General features: G+C 33.0%; 1 protein-coding gene across 5 annotated transcripts in view; it reads right to left on the bottom strand.

The window, feature by feature from the left end:
• LOC113510250 (neurexin-1) overlaps window positions 1–21,069 on the bottom strand; it is a 261,039-nt gene that overhangs the window by 10,852 nt on the left and 229,118 nt on the right. For 3 of the 5 annotated variants that reach the window (XM_052900440.1, XM_052900439.1, XM_052900442.1), the window contains exons 12-20: window positions 13,742–13,934; window positions 6,757–6,948; window positions 6,254–6,397; window positions 5,148–5,362; window positions 4,580–4,697; window positions 2,953–3,552; window positions 2,244–2,444; window positions 1,560–1,676; window positions 240–418 (exon numbers count right to left, since the gene is read on the bottom strand). In XM_052900440.1, the coding sequence (XP_052756400.1) occupies window positions 240–418; window positions 1,560–1,676; window positions 2,244–2,444; window positions 2,953–3,552; window positions 4,580–4,697; window positions 5,148–5,362; window positions 6,254–6,397; window positions 6,757–6,948; window positions 13,742–13,934 (1,959 nt within the window). The remainder of the gene's footprint in view (window positions 1–239; window positions 419–1,559; window positions 1,677–2,243; window positions 2,445–2,952; window positions 3,553–4,579; window positions 4,698–5,147; window positions 5,363–6,253; window positions 6,398–6,756; window positions 6,949–13,741; window positions 13,935–21,069) is intronic. The other 2 variants (XM_052900441.1, XM_052900443.1) reach the window with 1 other exon arrangement.

Raw genomic sequence — 21,069 nt, 5'->3', positions numbered from 1 at the left:
TAAACGGAGTAAACTGCGATGCATAAGTGAAAACAGCATTCAAATTGATTAAGCAGTTTCCGAGATTAGCATGCACAAACGTGTTGACAAACAGACACAAATTCTAAAAATCATTGTTCTGGGTTCTATTGCGTTCATAAAGCCTTCCTATAAATATGTACAGACAGCGACCATTTACGATTTTATTAAATGTACAGTAGCTACAGTAGTTATTTAGTATATCAATGCCCAATACTCACAATTTCCATCTGCATATAGTCCTGTGTGTTTGAAGACTCGATCCGTAGTAATACCGCGTCAGCTTTACTAGTAACGAATCCAAGAGCTACTTTATCCGTTTCCGTGTCCGCTACCGAGCTGGACGGAAACGTGTATGTGATAATGCCACGGCCAGGACCAAACTCGTAGGCTATTGACTCTGGAAATGTATTTGAATATTTCTGACACGGTCACCAAAGAAAGAATTTAAAAAAAAAAATTTATTAAGTGAACTTAGATTTAAGTATTTCTCAATTTTTTTATACAACTTAAACAACAACTTAACTTTGATAAACAGATAGACTAGTAGACTTTTTTTTTTTAAAATCTATTGTTTAGACATTTATTGGTTTTATAAAGATTTTTCATATCTGTTTTTTCTGAAATATCTTCCCTTACGTTGTATAGATAGAGTGTCTCCATACAAATGCTTCGAGAAAAGCGGGTCAACTTTTTCATACAATTTTGCATGATAAATAGTTATGAGTGATTCCTTTATAACTTCTATATTTATTTTGTCTTATAATTTCTGCATCTTTTTAATACATAAATACTCATTTTATTTATTAAATAATACGTCAAGATACATTTTATGCATAAGTGTATAGAACACTGATAAAAAAACGAGTTAGCTAATTTGACAATTCGCTGACAAAAAGTTGACCCGTTTTTGAGACTCGATGCTCTATCCATATAATCTAAGTATGTCCCAATACAGATGTGTTTTTTTTTAATGAGTGATAATGGAATGGTAAGCTCACCCGCGCTATCGGTATACACCGGCGGGGCACCAGTGAGGGATGATAGATGAGGATGAAGCAGGTCAGTTAGCCCATCGTGACGAATTCAACAAGAATTGTTCACGATTGTTTCCAGGAAGAACCACGTGGAAGTCAACCTAATGGGGCATATTGCTAGCAAATAGAGCTGTCAAACTCTATTGCTAACAATCTCTCCCCCCCCCCCCTCCAATACAGATGGACATCTATCTATCTATCCTATTTAAGAGCTGCGCTCTTGTCGGTGGAGCTCTTGCCACTCACTACAATTTTCAGCGAGTCTCTTCACCTCTTGATACGACACGACACCAACTCCCTCCTTGATCTGCCTGATGTAACCATATCTCGGTCTCCCTCTTCCCCTCCTTCCTTCTACCTTACCTTCTATTATAATGTTCATAAGTGCGTCGTGTCGTATCAAGTGTTCCAACATTTTTCCCAGATGAACATAGACAATATTATTAATTTTTTTTTTTTATAAATAGTTTTTTATATTGTGATATTAGTAATAAAAAAACGTACCATCGTAGCATGTGGGCCCCGTGAAGGAGGTGAGATCGCAGTCACAGACGTATGTGTTCCACTGTTGCACACATACACCCTTGTTCGCACACGCGTTATGCGTGCATTTTGTTGGTCCTGTATGTACATAGAAAAAAATTACAATATTCTATTTTAAGAAACTTCGAAGAAAATTATTTACTCAATACAAAAACTGAAGAGTGTCTGCACTTGGTAGAGTTTGGATTTCATCTTGAACTTTTCCTAAAATGCATTTTTTTTTTTGAGTATTTATTGTACAAGATTACTTCGTCAATTCTGATGTAATTTAAATAATTCTTTTTAAATTCGATATGGTTTACTTCAATATTAGGGTTTTTTTTTATTATAGCAGCGTGATCAAAAAGACCTTGCTAGATATTTCTCGACAAAATCAATCAAAATAATATCACTTTAATAAATAATCATATACGATGATTTGCTTATGTATGTACATTTAGTAATTTTTTAACGGTTAATATCCCACCCTCCAAACCGAAACACAGCCATGCAAACACAACTACTTTACGATTGAAACACGAATGGGACAAAGGTACCCAAGCAATCGACTTTTGTACAAAGTCTCCCTCTGGTAAATCTGTAGGTTATTTTACAAAAAAAAAACTGTTTAATTAATTTAACATTTTTTTTTCGGGGAAATCTTACCCTCGCATCCAGATACTATTGAAGAACTTTGCACAACAGCATCATCAGTCAACGAAGGTGACTCTCCAGGCAAATCTAAACTTGAGATACATCCTTCGAAGCCTTGTCGAGATAGTACTCCCACTGGTAATGAAGAGTACATGTCTCTCGGTACACCGGCCACGAACAATATACTGTCTAATTCTAACATTAAATTCGAACCTGAAAAATAAAAACATAGCATAATGATTAAAGTTATTAAAATTAAAAGGAAATATAATGTGAAGAAAAATTAAAATAAAACAAGAATAGAAGAAAATATAATGAATTGTAAATCAAATTTAGTTTACATTTACATATAATCTACAATCAAATACAATTAAATACATTTGATTTTTTTAACATAAAATTCCTATTGTTTTATATTGTTACTGTATTAGAGTTCAATTTTATTTTCATTAATTTTCAATTACAAAATCTTTTGTACTTAAAAACATATTAGTAGCAAGAAATAAAGAGCTCTCTGTTTTTGCTAGTCCTGCACAAAATCTAGCGTGAAGATTGATAGTTAAAAGAATAATTTATATAACTTTAATATATATTTATATATAAATAGTTTTTTTAAATACAATATTTTTATCTTGTTCTATTTGTATAGTAACAACATAACTGTTAATCTATTATTTATCAAAGAACGTTTTACAAATGAAATATGTAATTTTACACTTACTAGTAGTATGCATTTCCAAATCGTCGTCAACTTGCAACGTATGTATTTTTGGCGTTGGTCTTCTAACAGATACTGTGTGCCATCTATTATCGTTCAGGAAATTCTTTAACTTATCCTTCATCGTAACAACACCATCGCCCAGATTAAACACACAGTGAATATGTCCATTCACCAACTCTACAGCTATGAAATCTTGTTTCTTACCACCATTGTAAAACAACAGACCGTCCATTTCAGTTGTACGGAAGTAAAAGTCTAGATATGTATTACCGTACGCCTTTAATAATGGCAATCCAACATACGTATGTTTCGACTTAAAAGTAACAGATTTGTATACATTCAACGAATCTGGTTTTACAAATTTACCATTGAATATTATATTTGAAGTGTCATATATATTGTTACTCTCATCTTCGCTGCCGATTCCTAACGTTTTTGCCATATCTATATATCTTATTCCATTGAATACAAACTTTTGAAGATATCCAACAAAGTTTGGTAATGTTGACGTCATCTGTATTTCTTCTTCTGGATGATATAGGCCTCCAAGGTGTAACGTTGATATTTCCAATGTAGAAGCTTTACCTAGTATTGTTTCAGCTGAAACGCAAATCAAATTTAATAAATATAAAGAAAAAAATGAAGTGAAAACACCTAACCACAACATTGACTTCAAATAAAAATAAATTAGCAAAGGAAACGCTTTATACAAATATTTTTAACAGCGATCTTTTAAATTACGTATGTACATAGAATTCTGTTAGCATTTCTCTAGCTCTATGTATAGTATGAGTAGAATTAAGCTTAAAATTACTAGTATCAACGATTCCATACATCCTAGCGTCTAACTAGAAGAAATTGTGTTTATAAATTCTATAACTGCCAGCAGTGAAATTAAACCTGCCATAGATATTTTACATTTTGTTGAATATACTACAAATACGAGTACAATAATGTTTTTACCTGATTACAATGACCAGTCCTGTTCTAGAATATGTTTAATAACTGAACTCTGAACAGGACAAGTACAAAAAGAAATAGACATAGTAACACATTCACAGAGGACACTACAGGAGAAAGAAATTAATGTAAAGTAAGAAACAAGGGCATTCAACTAAAAGGTGGAGATACCAAGTGCCAGCTATTAAATTCAACCAAAACTAAGCCACTATTCTACATACTAATAGGACATCTAACACCAATGAAGCACTTTTCAAAAAAGATGTTCATTTTAACCAATAGTAATGTTCGTTTTGAAAAGTGTTTTTTGAAGGAATTCATTTGTGATTTTCAAATGAATTCCAATGTTTTTTTTTTTTCTTAATTTTACGTAAATTTGATTTGACTCCGTCCATCATTAATCTATATTTTTATGTTTAATATATTTGAGTAATAATAATTTTTGAAAACTTTTTTACTTTTACGTAACTTTTAATTTGACAGCTTTGATAGATATTAAAAATGTTATTAAATCAATCAAGCGATCTTACTTGACTCATCATAATATGATTTCATCGTTCCTTAATCTTTAGACTGTTGGTAACTGAGCCAAATCAAAACCAACCTTATTGTCCACTACGTTAGGGTAAAAATAAAAGTGTGCGGGTGCTGTCCCGTGCATACGTACATAACATACCGCGTACTGGCTGGGCACCATCCACCTGCAGCTTTAAGTTTGAAGCTCTTCGGGAGAACCTAACCGTATGCCAATTGTCGTCTGCCACATTCGAGCCAGCTAAAAGATTCTGGAATAAAATTAAAATAATTATATTATTAACATGCAGACTACTGTAATATAAAGTACCCTGTTGTTTAGAGATTAACTTTATAAGGTCTATAATTTCAAACCCTATTAGGGGTCCTTAAGCTCTACTCAGCTCAACGAATATACTCAAGTGTATTTGTCCAAGCTATGTTAAACTATAAAGAAAGATATTGGCATACCATTTTCTTAAGGCTATTTTTTGTAGCATGGACTAATGAACCCATTGCTAATAATATAGCTTATCAGGTTAACTTTCACGCAGTCACGATGGTATATCAATTGATCTGACTTCATCTTTCACTAGCAACATTCACTGGTATCCCGCCAGTGTAAACAACAGTGCTGATGATATTTTCAGTATTGTTATTTCATACAAATTTTATATAAAGCTTGTATTTTCTTGCATACATTATGTCATATAATGCCCTACCTTCTCACGATCTCCTAGCCTGACACTGGCTCTGACTCTTCCAGCGGCGACAGCCAGCTCGATCCTATCAGCTGAATGTTCTGAAGCCGTCCGTAGTAAGAGTCCAGCTCGATTGGTCCTAAACCGCAACATCAGTTCTTCTGTCTGCGTTATGTGCTCAGGGCCTAATGACGCTGTGAGATGCTGACTACCATTTAGGAAGATTGTTGGCGATTCTGGAATTAAAACATTGCAATATTATAATCGAAGTTGACGTAACTTTAAGTGGAAACCGCAAATCGGCAAGCATAGTGTGTGATAATCTGCAACTAGGTAGAAGTCATACGTAGAGTTGCTGATAATAACTGTAAATGAAGAGCCGGAGATAGTACTCAATGGTGTTTCTTAAGAAAGAATTTGAATTATTATGTTGCAATTAATATTCGTCGATCATCAGTCGACAGATATTACTGATTCAAGACCAAGACTAACCTTCTACAGGATTATCATATTCGCATCTCAGTCTTTATATTAATTCTACTGCTTGACCAAATGAACCATTATCACCCTCCTACCCCTATCCCAATTATTATTTAAGGTCGACGTAATCTGGTTTTATCCATATTACGAGTACTAAATGATTCAGCTTATAGTTTTACGACCGACCGCCTGCCTGACGTCAACCCTCTTTGGGAAATGACCTTGACCAAATGAATATAGATGTAAAATTACTAGTAGATATATGATAATATTCTACTATTACAATGATTTGATGATAACTATTGGTATACGAGTATGATGTTTAAAACATAAAAAATGGTAACGTGCATATTACAATAACACGTGTGTTGCAAGCCTTCAGAAGCAGAAATGTATGTGCATTATTAGAGATTGTCCAAAATTCAGAACTGAACTGGAAAACTGGTACTGCTCATGTCTATAGGCGACGGTTACCACTTTCCATCAGGTGGGCCGTCAGCTTGTTTGCCATTCTAAGTTTTATAAAAAAAAAAAAAAAAAAATATAATTATCGATACTAATTTACAGATGTTGTTTTGATCAGCAGAATTTTCCATAACTTACATTTAACACAATAATAACTATGAGACTACAGAAGCTAGTCTTACCTCTTCCACACGTCGGTCCTCCATAATTAGTGGCAGAACAGTCGCACAAAGGTCTGTTCCAACCTTCAGAGCAGACACCTCCATGCTGGCAAGGAGAGCTAACGCATTGCTTCATCAGCACATGACACGCTGGACGGACTGACGCTGAAGAAGAAGAGAAGGTTATTTTAAAAGTGGAACATTTAAAAATCCATTTGCATATTACGCTGTATCTCCAAATGCACAAATTTTTAACCTTTCTAAAGTTTTGATAGTTCGATTGTATAAATTTGAATAAAATATCTCTCGGCTACTTCGTTTATATAAAAAAATTATGTTCCAATTTTAATCCTAAACAAAATCGATGCCTTGGTTCTTTCCAGTACTTTCGTTTTTCCCTTTCAATTCAGATTTGTCCACCAAGTTAGCTTAAAAAGCTTAATCTATATATAAGCAATTTTTAATGCAAAATTTGTTTAATACGAGTATGATCAAACAAATACAAAATGTGTAGAAAAAATTACCGGAATCCTGTTGCCGAGCGTATGCGCTGAGATCTTGAGGTTTTCCATTTAATACCAAATCTCGTATACAACCTACAAAGCCTTGCCTCAACGCTGCAGTCCAGAGGGCTGGCGGTGTCCTCGACGCGGAGTACTCCGAGCCCAGACCACCCACAAACAGGGGACCGTCCAATTCTAACTGATTAGATTCACCTGAAAATTAAAAATTATAAATATTTAGTATAATTCAAAATTGTATTCCATAAAAAAAGCTGACTTAAACTGTGAAATAACACGTTATTTTGATTTAAAACTAAAATTACCGAACCGATTATACCAAAATTTCTATTGAACCGAAAAAAATGATTTTCCATAACTGACAGAGTTATGAAATAACGAACACAAAAAATTAACAGCCGAATTCAGAACTTCATCCTTTTGTTAAGTCGGTTGAAAAGCGAATAAATTTATAGGGAGGAAAGAGATTATTTATAATAAGAATATTAATATATAAATACCCATTGCTATCAATACGAAAAATATTTATAGAATTAGGTTGACTGTCTACAAGGTATAATAAAACAGTGATGTTACAGGAAACGGAGGCATAAAATCTCAGTAATCAGATACGACAACGCATACCAGTACAGGTCCATGGTATTGTTTAGCTTTACAGGCAGGTACTTCTTTTCACCAGGTGAGCAATCAGCTTGTTTGACATTTCATCTTGGTAAAAAAATATTTCGCCACCTATCCACCTAATTTCCTTCTCTCTTTTACATTGTGACGGTTCGCCTATAGTACAATAGGTTTAATACCATAAGTACATAAAAGAAACAGGGGTTCCTATGGGTGACCGCTACGAAAACTGAGCTATTTAATATAAACAAACTTTAAAGTCAAGGTTCACAATAGCGTACAGAGAAGACGTTACCATATATGAAATATTGACACAGAAAGGAAACTCCTTTGATGTGTTTCCAAAGTGTAGTGGATGTCACAAGAAAATTTAATAAATTAAACAAAAATATATTATATTTTATATATAACTAAATTATAGTTTACCTTTTATCATCAGATGTAAAAAAGGATGCATACAACACAGTTTAATAAGGTTTATGAGAGCCTTTAAAGTTTTATAAATTCGATAATCAATTTAATATAAAATACCAAAATACGTTAACATATAATTAAATTGAATTTAAAGAAAAGTTCAGTTCGAATAATAGGCTAAATCTGATTATTGAAATATCTACCCTTCGGTGACATAATCTATGACGTTATTAGAGAAAGAATAGAAAAAAAAAGAAAAAAAAGGGAGGGACGGCAGATCGGCGGGCGCGCGGGAGTCGGTTTTTAGGAATTGCGCAATAAAAAGAAAAAGAAAAAAAAAATGGCGCGGGAGTCGTGTTTTAGGGATTGCGCAATAAAATAAAAAAAATAACTGGGATATAGATCTAGGAGGGACTGGATCGATGAAGGGGTTTGAGATCTTAGTGTATCACTATCGATTAAGTGTGTGGAAAGAGTCAGTGGAAGTCAGGAGAATCCGGTGAGCTTGTTCCATTTATTACTACGTAGTTAGATTTTTTTACTGTGATCACAGGGCAATGTTTATACTTAATATTTTCCCACGAACTATTAAAATATGTATTTAATTAAGTCCATATACCCTTAGGTAATGCGTATATCTTTAAATGCAATCACATTTAAACAAAGTTTTACATCAATATAATTTACGTAATAATAATACATACTTACGTTATTCTACTCATATACAAAATTCAATTATATGGCTGTTTGATAGAAATTCATCGATTTGACTCAATATTCTAATTGTCCAGTTTTGGCAAATACTTATTGAATCAACTATTAAACTATTATAATACTAACTAGATTCATATCTAGTTACTATAAATTATATATTTATTGAGGATAAATAGACTGAGGTGGCTGTGGTCTGGTCTCATCGCTGGGGAAACAACCATTGATGAGACAGATGTTATTGAGTGGCGACTCTGTGTGTACAAGTGCGGTGTGGGCTACCTCCATTGGTTGGAGAGACTGTTTTATGTGTATTGTGGGGGTCGGTGGATGCTGGAGTTTGGGCCGTTCCTGGTGGCAGTCTGTGGGGAATTGCCTGTGTTCAGTCGTGGATTGTTGGTGGTTGAGACGATGATGATGATGGAATAGTTGTATTTATTACACTATTACAGTGTTGGTTTGGAACACCTACTCATGCTTAACGTCTCATGGTAAAGTGTTTTCATACCATTGCTCGGTCGACTGAACTAATAATTCTTTTGTATACTTCTAATTACCCATGATTACATGTGGGGATTTGTTTTACACCAGATGTACAAAGAGACAGCTTAACTGTTGCAAGTGATATTATGTGAATGTAATACTTTTAATACATTATTAATTGTGTTACTAGATAAATTAATGTGACTGTGGGGTGGTTATGGTAAACAAGCCTGTATTGTTTAAGTAGATATTTTGTCTTGAGTTATTATAAACTTTAATATTGATTTTGTTGTAGTAAGCAAGCTGATAATAACAATTCTGTATGTATTACTGGTTTCTAATAATATTTAATTATGCTGATATTATAGGTGTGGATTTAATTCCTAGTGGTAATAAAATTATCAAAGGATTCTCTGACTATAATTACTCTTAACTAGGTATGAGGTACACAATAAAATTAGTACTAAATGACAAGTGTGAGCTATGTATTTTACTCATATTTAGGAAGAAAGTTGTCATAGCGATATGGTTTGTATGTGTGTTGTTTGTTCATGTTATATTGGCTAGACAAGTTCAGACAGGGTTAATATTATTGAATCTTTATTGGATTTATATTTAATATACATATTTTGAATATTTATGGGAATAGAATGGAGATATACAAGTAGTAAAATATAATATTAGTATTTTATAAATTTAATTATCGAGTTAGTTGTATATGTTGGACTTTATTCAAGGGGATATGATCTTATTAATATCAAGTTAGGATAATTATTTAGATATTAATAAAGCAAACACTAACACTGATTATTCACTTCTTTAATAAATTTACATTAGTGGTTAGAAATCAAATAGATAGCATATTGGGAAAATCTTCACCAGACATTTATTTGAGGAATGTTCTTGATAATTAGTACTGTATGTATATATTATTGCAAGTACAATTGCAATAAGAATGTTAAACTTCTAATCTTCTGTTCATTCTTGAATTTGAAAGAAAGCTTGGCTACTGATATGAATATAAAACTGCAGCATTACTGGATACTATTAATTATTTCTGGTGTAAACCATGATTATTTATGTCACTGATAATTTAGTTGTATATTACGGTTGATATATGATGATTTTATATTTAATTATATTAAACAAATACAAATAAACAAACTTGCTAGTATTTGTTACGTTGACAGTTGTGATAGATAATCAAAATTCAATTCAATACATCAATACGTCATTCAATACGTCATTAATGTGACAGATGTCAAACAAAAGGAGATTATACACGTTATGATTCTATATCTAAGTCTATAGAAAATTTATATAATTTTCTGTTATTTTATAATAACTGTAGGGGAAATATTGGAATTATTTATATGAGAAATTTCACTTAAATGATATGATAATTATTTAAAGACCTAATTTCTTAGGGATTTAATCATGATGATTTAAGCACTAAAACACTTGTTTATCTGAGAAATCCTCTTAGTAAATAGGTTTACTAAGACACTAAAAGGAAGTAGATATAGTATAACTATAGTACAGCTACGATAATTGTATGGGACTTACTGTCCTTTCTATACAAATATATATTTAATATATATCTTTTACATTATAATTATGCAATATATTGCCTCTACTACTGCAACATACACAAATAGGACTTATTGTCCTTCCTATATACCTATATATAATAATTGACCTGGCACTTTAATGTGTAATTTATCAGTACTTATGACAACAACCAATTAGGACTTATAGTCCTCTCTATAAAGCTACATAATTAAGTAATCTGATTATTTCACAATGTGATTAATCAAACCTCTACAAATATTACAAAAGATCTCTATTACTCTCAACACAATAATAGCTTGTTGGACTTAGTGTCCTCAAACTTATAGAAAACCCAACTGGTTATTTCACGAGACGTTGTTAACTTGTGATTAATCAGTGTCTTTTAAAGGACTTATAGTTCCTTTAGATATATCTCTCTGAATAAATAATTGGTTAATTCACAATGTGGTTAATCAACAATAATATTATATATAATTGACTGGACTTATAGTTCATTCAATAGCACTCATTACTTTTAGTAGCTCTCGACCTATGGGTTGGACTACTCATTCTTAGGCTCCGGCCTAATCAACAGATTTAACTTGAACCTTGAGTATTCTTGGTATTAAGTAAATAATATTAAATTGACAATGCTATGTTATGATATGGCAATTATCAACATTATATGGCTTGGCCAATTCCAGGGTGTGGAAGGTATCCCCTATCACACAAATCTTCATCTCTATCGGACTGTCTTCACAGGTGATCTCTAATGTCACATTATAGGGCCGAAGGGTTATGTCCCATCAAAGTAGGTTCTGGTGTCTGGGTGATCTCGCTTCTTGGTCTGATCTCTTGTGGAGCCGAAGGGAAACCCCCATTGAGTAAGCTCGTAACAGGGTGACGCTGGGAAACAGTTTCGTACTGTTAGTGGGTGATCTCTATGTCGCCATATAGGACTGAAAGGGTCATCGCCCATGAGTAAGCTCTCGTGTCGGAGTGATCCTGGGATTTCAGTTCCGATCCGTTTGCCTCTGGCAAACACTAATTTATACTGGAAGCATCGTGGGGCTGGTGGAGCCACTGTAATGTTGAAGTAAATGTACTTATGTTTGGTTTGGAACTGAGAATACTCATTCCCTTATTACCATCAGAGTGCATTAATAAATAGTAATACCCTTCCCTACCTTTTTGGAGGAAGAGTTATAGATAGTTGGAAAGTCTTCCACTGGTCCGGGCGTGTGAGGGGCCCGACCGCTCCCCCATTTTTTTTTTATTATTACAGTTATTCTGTAATTTACTATTAAATTAACATAACTTCCTAGTTACATGAATTATGAGTATAATTCATTAATTATTCTTAATCCTTAAAGATTTATCAATCATCTTCATTATTTAACTCCTATCATATACCAATTAAAGAACCTTTTGGTTATTACACACACAACGGGTCCTACATTACTAGACGATCACACATTTATTTATTTGGCGAGATGATCAAGTGTTCTACTATAAGATCTGTTCAATATTAAGTGTTTATTGTAAGGGTTTATATGATTCATAGGGTGTTTGGGGTGTATAAGGCAATATAGGTATGGGGTTATATTGAGGGTGTTAGGCCATTCTTTAGGGTAAGTTTTCATTAGATTTTCATAGATTTCATTAGGTTAAGCCTTCGTAGGCTTTTCTTAGGCTTTGTAGGTTTTCCATGTGTAGGTTAGTTTAGAGGGTTATTATTATAAGGGGTGCAAAAGGGGGGGACCATCACAACATACACGACATTTGGTGATATTTTTCATTTAACATATTTTACTAAACTAGGTGTTACCTTGAGAAAGTGCATATGTAGCTTAACATTAGTCTAATACAAGTAGATCTATTTTTTTTATACAACTTAGAATGACAAACAAGCTGACGACCCACCTGATGTAAAGTGATAACCGTCGCCTATAGACATAAACAGTACCAAGGACATAACAGAGTACACCTATCCCCCGATTTACACGGTAGATACGTTCCTGAGAAAAACGTGTAAATCGAAAATTAAAAATTTTCAAGTCAAAACCGTGTAAATCGAAAAGCTTGCAGAAAATGCATAATTTTGCTATTTAACAGTTGTGATTTTTTTCAATATTTTTAGGTGTACACAGAAATAAAAATAAAATGCATTGACAGGTTAAAATATGTAATATATTACGTAAACACTGTTTTTTTATTTAATTACAATACATTAAACTGAAAAATTAAATCTTTCTGACACTGTGAAACTTTCACTCAAATACAATTTTCCGTAGATAAAACTTTAATTTTATGCGAAGAAATACAGACACAGTGTGCATGTGCAGCAAGTCAGCACATAAGCTCGGGATTTTCCGTGAGATGTGTACACAGCGCACGTGTTCAAACACAGTAGCATTTAGTAGAGTGCGATAAAAACAAAAAAAAAACTTATTTGGAAAACCGTGTAAAAGTGAAAACGTGTAAAACAAGTACCGTGTAAATCGGGGGATAGGTGTATACTGTTTCACCCATGATACCCGCCATGCGTTGCCATGACTTACCTAAGGACTCAGATGTTCTTCTGTACCCAGTAAATTCACACCATATCCCACCTTTCAAACCGAAACACAGCAATGCAAACACAACTGCTTCACGGTAGAAACACGAATGGGACAGAGGTACCGAAGCAATCGACTTTTGTACAAAGTCTCCCTCTGATAAATTTGCCTGAAGATACCTCATTTAGAGAAAACACGTGTCGCAAAACATGCGTATACAAAATGCCAGTCGGAGATTGATAATTATCTCTCATATTAGCCATCAATGATTCATCCATCTTGTTGTGAAACTTTTGGTAGTAATAGTGGTGACCGATCTTCGAGTGTTGACGGTCAAACACATATCTACTGGGGGGAAAGGGATTGTTAGCAATGGAGTTTGACATCCCCATTGCTAGCAATATGCCTTATTAGGTCAACCTCCATGTGGTTCCCCCTGGAAACCATTGTGAACAATTCTTGTTGAATTCGTCACAATGGGCTAATTGACCTACTTCATCCTCACCTATCATCTTTCACTGGTGCCCCGCCAGTGTATACCAATAGCGCGGGTGGGGTTACCATTCCATTATCATCCATTAAAAAAATAGCAGTATTAAACAAAACTATTTTAATCAAATAACCAATCTCATTAAACACTTAAAACTTACCAGGCGTTTTAAATTCAGCATTAGCGCCATCTACAGTGACCCTTCCGTCTCTGCCGCTTCTTCTCATCATAAACTCGTGCCAATGGGAGTCGTCCACTCGTCTTCTAGATGCCCTAACCCTGACTCCGCCAGAGCCAAGGTCGACATGCACGTATATGTAACCATTCAACATCTCAACTGCAAACAGATCCGCCTGGAATCCAATGAGAATAACTTATAAATTCAATATTTTTTTTCTATCTACTATTCATATTATTCTAATTAAATTATTATAAAAATATTTTATTATAAAAAATAACTAATTTAATTGACTATTATCAATCGTTGTTTGTTAGTCTTGCTAAAACTCAAAAACTTGACTTAGCCGATATAATAGGTATGTCTCATGTCTATAAGCGACGGTTACAACTTTCCATCAGGTGGGCTGTTTGCTTGTTTACCATTCTAAGTTGTATAAAAAAATATTTATTTTGGTTTTATTCGTACTAGGGATGCTTTAAATTTAGAAACTCCTTAAAATTCAATTGAAACATCCAAAAATTCAAAATAGACAATTTTTTTAGAAGAATCACTAATACATATTACTTTCAATAGATGGCGTTTTCAGTGATATGAAGTTCAGCTACTGATAATCGTCCAACTTCACATTACACATTTTATGTAAAATCTGATAAAATTATGAATGCAAAACGTATTTTTTAAGAAATTTATTAAATATTTAATACTATCTCAAACTAACAGACTGATTTCTGTGCATTTTACAAATATATTTGGAATTTGACAAAGAAGATTGTTTTTAATAAAAAGTATTACATTTACTATTCTTATTATTTTTTTTTGCAACTTAGAATGACAAACAAGCTGACGGCCCACCTGATGGAAAGTGGTAACCATCGCCTATAGACATGAGCAGTACCATGGACATAACAGAGTATACTGTTTCGCCCATGATACCTCCCTGATACGTTGCCATTCCTGAGGACTCGGGTGTTATTCCTCTGTACCCTGCAAATGTAATCTATCCTAATTCTGAATAATTGATACTTTAAATATGTTTGTAAGCATTACAACGGCACGACCAACTGTCAATATTTGAGACTCAACATTTTTTGTCATTTTTTATCTGTATTTCTTTGAAAAACTACTTATTTACACTAGTAGTAGTCACCAGAGGGAGACTTTGTACAAACATCGATTGCTTGGGTACCTCTGTCACATTCGTGTTTCTACCGTGACCGTGAAGCAGTTGTGTTTGCATGGCTGTGTTTCGATTTAAATATCCCACCCTTCAAACCGAAACACAGCCATGCAAACACAACTGCTTCACGGTTGAAACACGAATGGGACAGAGGTACTCAAGCAATCGACTTTTGTCCAAAGTCTCCCTCTGATTGTTTATTCAACGTCACGATACGATCACGAACGTAGCCGCGTGTTACAACTAGTTAATAATATATTCTAACAGATAACCGAGTTCATCTGAAATTATTTATAATTTATTTGTTTATTTATTCAATAATGAAATTTAATTATTTTACACATAATTATAATACGAATATTATATGGCAATTTATAATCAAATGTAATATAAAATTAAAAATATAAACATGCAAATATATTATATTACATATCTAATTAAATTAATTAGTAATACAAACTAACAATAAAATTTGTGGTGAATATCTATAATGCATAATTAATGAAAAATAAAATCAAAAATATAACAATTATTTACCAATTATACTCCGTACTCTAAATAGGATTAAGGCCAGAACAAATATACCAGTTAAAACCGGCTAATTAATAGACAAAGAATAAAAAATAAGCAACTAATTGGCTTAAGAATTAAAACATTGTAGGATTTTTAAGTTACTTAATTAGACCAGTCCATTTGTAATAGAAAATAACAATAATGAATAATTAGCCCAATAATAACAATTATTACTATATTAGCCGTTAGTTAGGGAGTTTTGCCAGTAGTTGCCACGCTTGGCAGATTCGCAACCTCGGTTAGGGGGAAAGGGATTGTTCCACCCTGTCAGATCGAGCTCCACGCGGTTCCCCCTGGAAACCATAGCGGTTAACTCTTGTTCAATTGGTCACTATGGGCCAACTGACCTGCCTTCATCCTCACCTGTCACTTTTCACTGGTGCTCCGCCAGCGTATACCGATAGCGTAGGCGGGGTTACCATTCCATCTTCACCCATAAGAAAAAAACCTCAGTTAGGCGGGAGGGAGAGATTGTTAATAATGGAGGCTAAGGGCTCTATTGCTAGTAATATAACTAGGTCGACCTCAACGTGGTCCCCCCTGGAAACCATTGTGCTGAATTCCAGGTGTATTCATCACGACGGGCTAACTTACCTGCCTTTTTTAACCTCATCTATCATCCATCCCTGGTGCCCCACCAGCGTATACCGTTAGTGCAGGCGGGGTTACCATTCCATTATCATCCATCAAAAAAAAGCCTACAATACTAGGGGTGTCACGTGCACGTTGCCGACCCTGAAGATACCTTCAAATACCCTTTTTGATAAACCCCATACTGTAGTTGCTAGGAAAACCTCGACAGAGAGTTTATTCCACAGTTCTCGGGAAAAATAGTACATTACTGCAGCGGCCAGCAATTGAGGCATTGATGGACGAACATGAAAATGTGGGCCGAGGCGTATCCGAGGCACACATACGTGAGTCCATCAATGCCTAGTTGTGACAAAGGCTTGTTTAGTACTTTTCTCAAACAATGCGCGGAAATCAAAAACACAATTTTACTTTTTAAGTTCAATGACGAATAACGAACAATAATATTTTTTCACGCGCCATAATGTTCTTTTGTTTTTATTTTCAATAAACAGCTTTCTATTTGCAAGCCAGTTTGAAATTTAAATAAAACCTTTTATTAGTTACCTCCTTGGTAGCCATGTTTCGAAGTAAAAGGTTATTCCATTTTTAAATTACAGGACAGATATGAGTTTACATAGTAATTTATCTGGCCGTAAAACACGACAGATATATATTTTCATACAACTTTTGCTGGCCGCTGCCCGCATGTATCTGGCCAGTACGGCAATTTTGATTTATCTCGAAGAAGATTGTCAAAATAATGTCCACATTTCAAAGCATGTTTGAGAAAAATCCTTTCAAATTACTTAGTAATAACTTTAGTACTCAATTTTAGAACAAACTGGATCAAACCGGTATAATTATTCCCGCCATTAATTTTACTAACTCGGAACAAACCAAATGTAACTAATAGCGAAATCATATGCCTTATTTCAAACTCACTGACATGCTCGTAAAATAAAGAATAAAACAAAAAAAAAAACAATAAATATATTATCTATTCGTACAATAATATATTATACTGTAACTACATCGGTATTGGCTGAATATTTTTATATCAAACTTGATAGCATAGCATAGGAAAGCATCATAAACATACTTCAACATTCTTCTACCTTCATAAATATATGTACATTTATGTATTATGTGCATATATATAAAATTCTACCAGAGGGAGACTTTGTACAAAAGTCGATTGCTTAGGTACCTCTGTCCCATTCGTGTTTCAACCGTGAAGCAGTTGTGTTTGCATGGCTGTGTTTCGGTTTGAAGGGTGGGATATGGCGTGAATTTACAGGGTACAGAGGAATAACACCTGAGTCCTCAGGAATGGCAACGCATGGGGGGTATCATGGGCGAAACAGTATACTCTGTTATGTCCATGTTACTGCTCATGTCTATAGGCGACGGTTACCACTTTCTATCAGGTGGGCCGTCAGCTTGTTTGCCATTCTAAGTTGTATAAAAAAAAATTACATGAAAAAGAAATTACAATTAAACGGTGTTCGTTTTTTTTGTATGTAAATTGTTTCATTATTATAAATCAACATCATATCAGTTTTTCTATCCACTGCTAAATATAAGCCTCTCCCTTGGGGGGTTTTACCAGTAATTGCCACGCTTGGCAGGCGGATTGGCAACTGTAGGTTTTACAGATATTTTAAGAGAGACGCTGTTGTCTACACCTCGGCTCTCTAAGTCGCCACTTACAACACGACTCGAGTCTTACCACGAGACAGGCTTTTCCTTGTGTGAGGTCATAGCTATATTGTACCATAAACAAATTTCGTTAAAGAAAAAAGTTATTCTTATATTTTTTTATACCACAAAGGTGGCAAACAAACATACGGCCCACCTGATAGTAAGCGGTTACCGTAGCCTATAAACGCCTGCAATAATAAGGGTATTACGCGCGCATTGCCGACCCTAAAAATACCCCTTTTTAACACACTTTTGAAGGATATAACTTTTTAAATACTTAATTTAAATACAGAATTACGTATATACATTTTATTATGCTAGCTATGTATGCACTAGCTATGTACATACGTATTATACACAATTACGTACATACATAGCTAGTTAGAATTAAACAGCCAATATCGATTGAGTTCTATTTTTAAATTGACAAGCACTAACGTAATTTAGAACACAAAAACATAAACAACGTGAAAATATAAATTACCTATTACATCGACATAACTAGATAACGGGAATTCAATAAACTTACTATTGGACGTCACAGTATATCCGGTGTTATCCAAGGTGCTATTCATGTCTACGGTGACCATCGATTAATTAGGCCCTCTGTTTGTATACCATTTTAGGTATCATAAAAAAATAAATTATTTGAACATTTCGTTAATTTTAACTTGAATTCCCATTATTTATTTACATCAATATATTTAAAAATAAACCATAATTCTTAAAAAAAATATTGCATCATTAATTATTTATCTATATTTTTAAACTACTACTACAGTTACTTTTAAAAAAAAAGTAGCAGCTAATATTATATGAAAGCAGGAATACAATGGTGCGAATTTGTGTAGGTATATAAAGCCTACTTATGTACTTTGACGCAAAACATTTGCCGCTAATTGATCACAAAATACGTGTGTGGGTGTCACTTTGCCGTACACAATTAAACAAATTAAGATTGTTCCACATACATCCCACAACGTCTCATCCCACTCATTACTACCTAATAATTTTACTACGTACTCATCTAGTAACGTATTATATATATACGTTACTAAATGTTACTGATTACGTGGAGACAAACAGACACAAATTCTAAAAATCATTGTTCTGGGTTCTGTTGCGTTCATAAAGTTGCCTTCCTATAATAATAATTTTTCTTATATATTTTTCATATACAGACAGCGACCATTTTTACGATTATATATATATATATATATATATATATATATATATATACACATATATATATATATACACACACACACACATATATATATATATATATATATATATATATACATATATATATTTAATAGACGTCTGTAAGTGTTATAATAAAAAGTGAATTATACTATAGAATGATAATTCAAAGATAAAAACCGTACAGCTAAAGATAAATCTCAATAATACCTAGTGAAAATTGAACATATAATACAATAAAAAATAACTGTTTACACCTACATATTGTCTTAGATTATTCGATCGTTAATACTATAGATAAACTGTTTCAAAAACGGCTGAGCGAATATCGCCCCACTTATACATACAATCGAATCTAATTTATAAAGAGAAATCTAATTTATAAGTAATACTTGGTATTCTGTATTAGTAATATTGTACTGTATAAATAAATAAATTAAAAAATTTCAATTTAAAACTGCACTTTACTATTCTAAATAAAATGTAAATTACAATAATTTTTTTTATTTATTTCGATCATATTTCTAATAGCAGTGTAGTCAGACTTTGACCATACTACACTTAAGTTTGTATCGTGAGGCGTTATGTATCTAGTTAATATTAAAGATCGATGTTTAAAATAATTTTTTTGAATATATTTCATATTTTCACTAAAATAATATATTTAGATAAGTTAAAAATATATTTATGGGACGAATAAAGAAATATTTTTAATATTATTTCTTAGTCATAGCCTATAATACATATAGCAATCATAATTTTTATATTTTTTTATGCAACTTAGAATAGCAAACAAGCTGACGGTCCACCTGATGGAAAGTGGTAACCGTCGCCTATAGACCTGAGCAGTACCATGGACATAACAGAGTATACTGTTTCGCCCATGATACCCCCCATGCGTTGCCATTCCTGAGGATGTTGCCATATTGACTCATTTAATTGCAATCACGGTTCGTTTTATCTGTCAAAAAACAATAATCAATTTCATTATGATTTGGTTTTGTCGGAATTTTATAAGTTTGCTTTGATGCTTGAAAATTCAATAATTGTATTTCTTTTTGGGTGTGTTCCATTATTATGTCCAACTTTTACTGGTTGATATATTATTAAATTTGGAATTGTCTTATATATTTTTAAAGCTATATGTTCGCTTTAAATAAATACAATTTTGTTCCCCTGGAGACGAAACGTCATAGAACAAATGCGGAACAATCCAGAAACATAGTGCTATGCTACTCAACACCTCCTCGCCACAATAGGTATGTGCTGAACTCTACTGTGCACATAAATACAAACATAAATACACAAATTTCAAGTGGGTGAAACTTTATAAGGTACCATACACAAATTCCCTTAGTGTAGTTTCATTTAACGCCTCCATTTTTCCGCCTACCATGCACTTTTCAATGGATAACATCGAAATGAAATATCTACAATTGTAATATTTCGAGTCCACAAATTAATAGGAAGGTGAATTAATTAAGTTCGATATTGAATATTAAAGCTGTTTATCCATTGATACGAAAAGGGGATTCGAATTTAATTTCTTCGACATTAATATTCTTTTTCATTATAAAGTAATTAGAGAGGAATTAATAGATTCGGGGATAATTATAGCTTATAACGAAAAAAGGAAATATACTAAAGTGAAACTCAGCGATGATATTATTCAATTAAAAATCAATTCTGAAAGGAATTTTAACGGTCCTGTTGCTAGTAATATATCTTATAAGACCGACCTTCACGCGATCCCCCCTAAACATCATTAACTATAAAAATCACAAATACCTTCCATTTATTATACAGTCAAATGAATAACTCAAATTACAAATTAACTAAAAAAAAAGCATTTTTTAAATTCGTATGGGAACATTAGATGAGATCGAAATTTATTAGAAATTTATTTATAAAATTCATTCGAAATATTTATTTTGTAAAATTTATATTCTATATTATAATTTTAATAACCAAATTGAAAGTAACAATTATGACTTTTGATCATTTTCTTAATAAATTCCCAATTTGTTTAAACTTTGCCTCCAATCTAAACTAAGAAAAAAAATTTTTGTTTGTACCTAAA

The sequence above is a fragment of the Galleria mellonella genome, unplaced genomic scaffold (assembly GCF_026898425.1).
Source record: "Galleria mellonella isolate WM207_F2 unplaced genomic scaffold, CSIRO_AGI_GalMel_v1 utg65, whole genome shotgun sequence".
Classification (NCBI taxonomy): Eukaryota; Metazoa; Arthropoda; class Insecta; order Lepidoptera; family Pyralidae; genus Galleria; species Galleria mellonella.
Note: the sequence above shows the minus strand (reverse complement) of the source record. Positions and strands in the feature narration are given on the sequence as shown.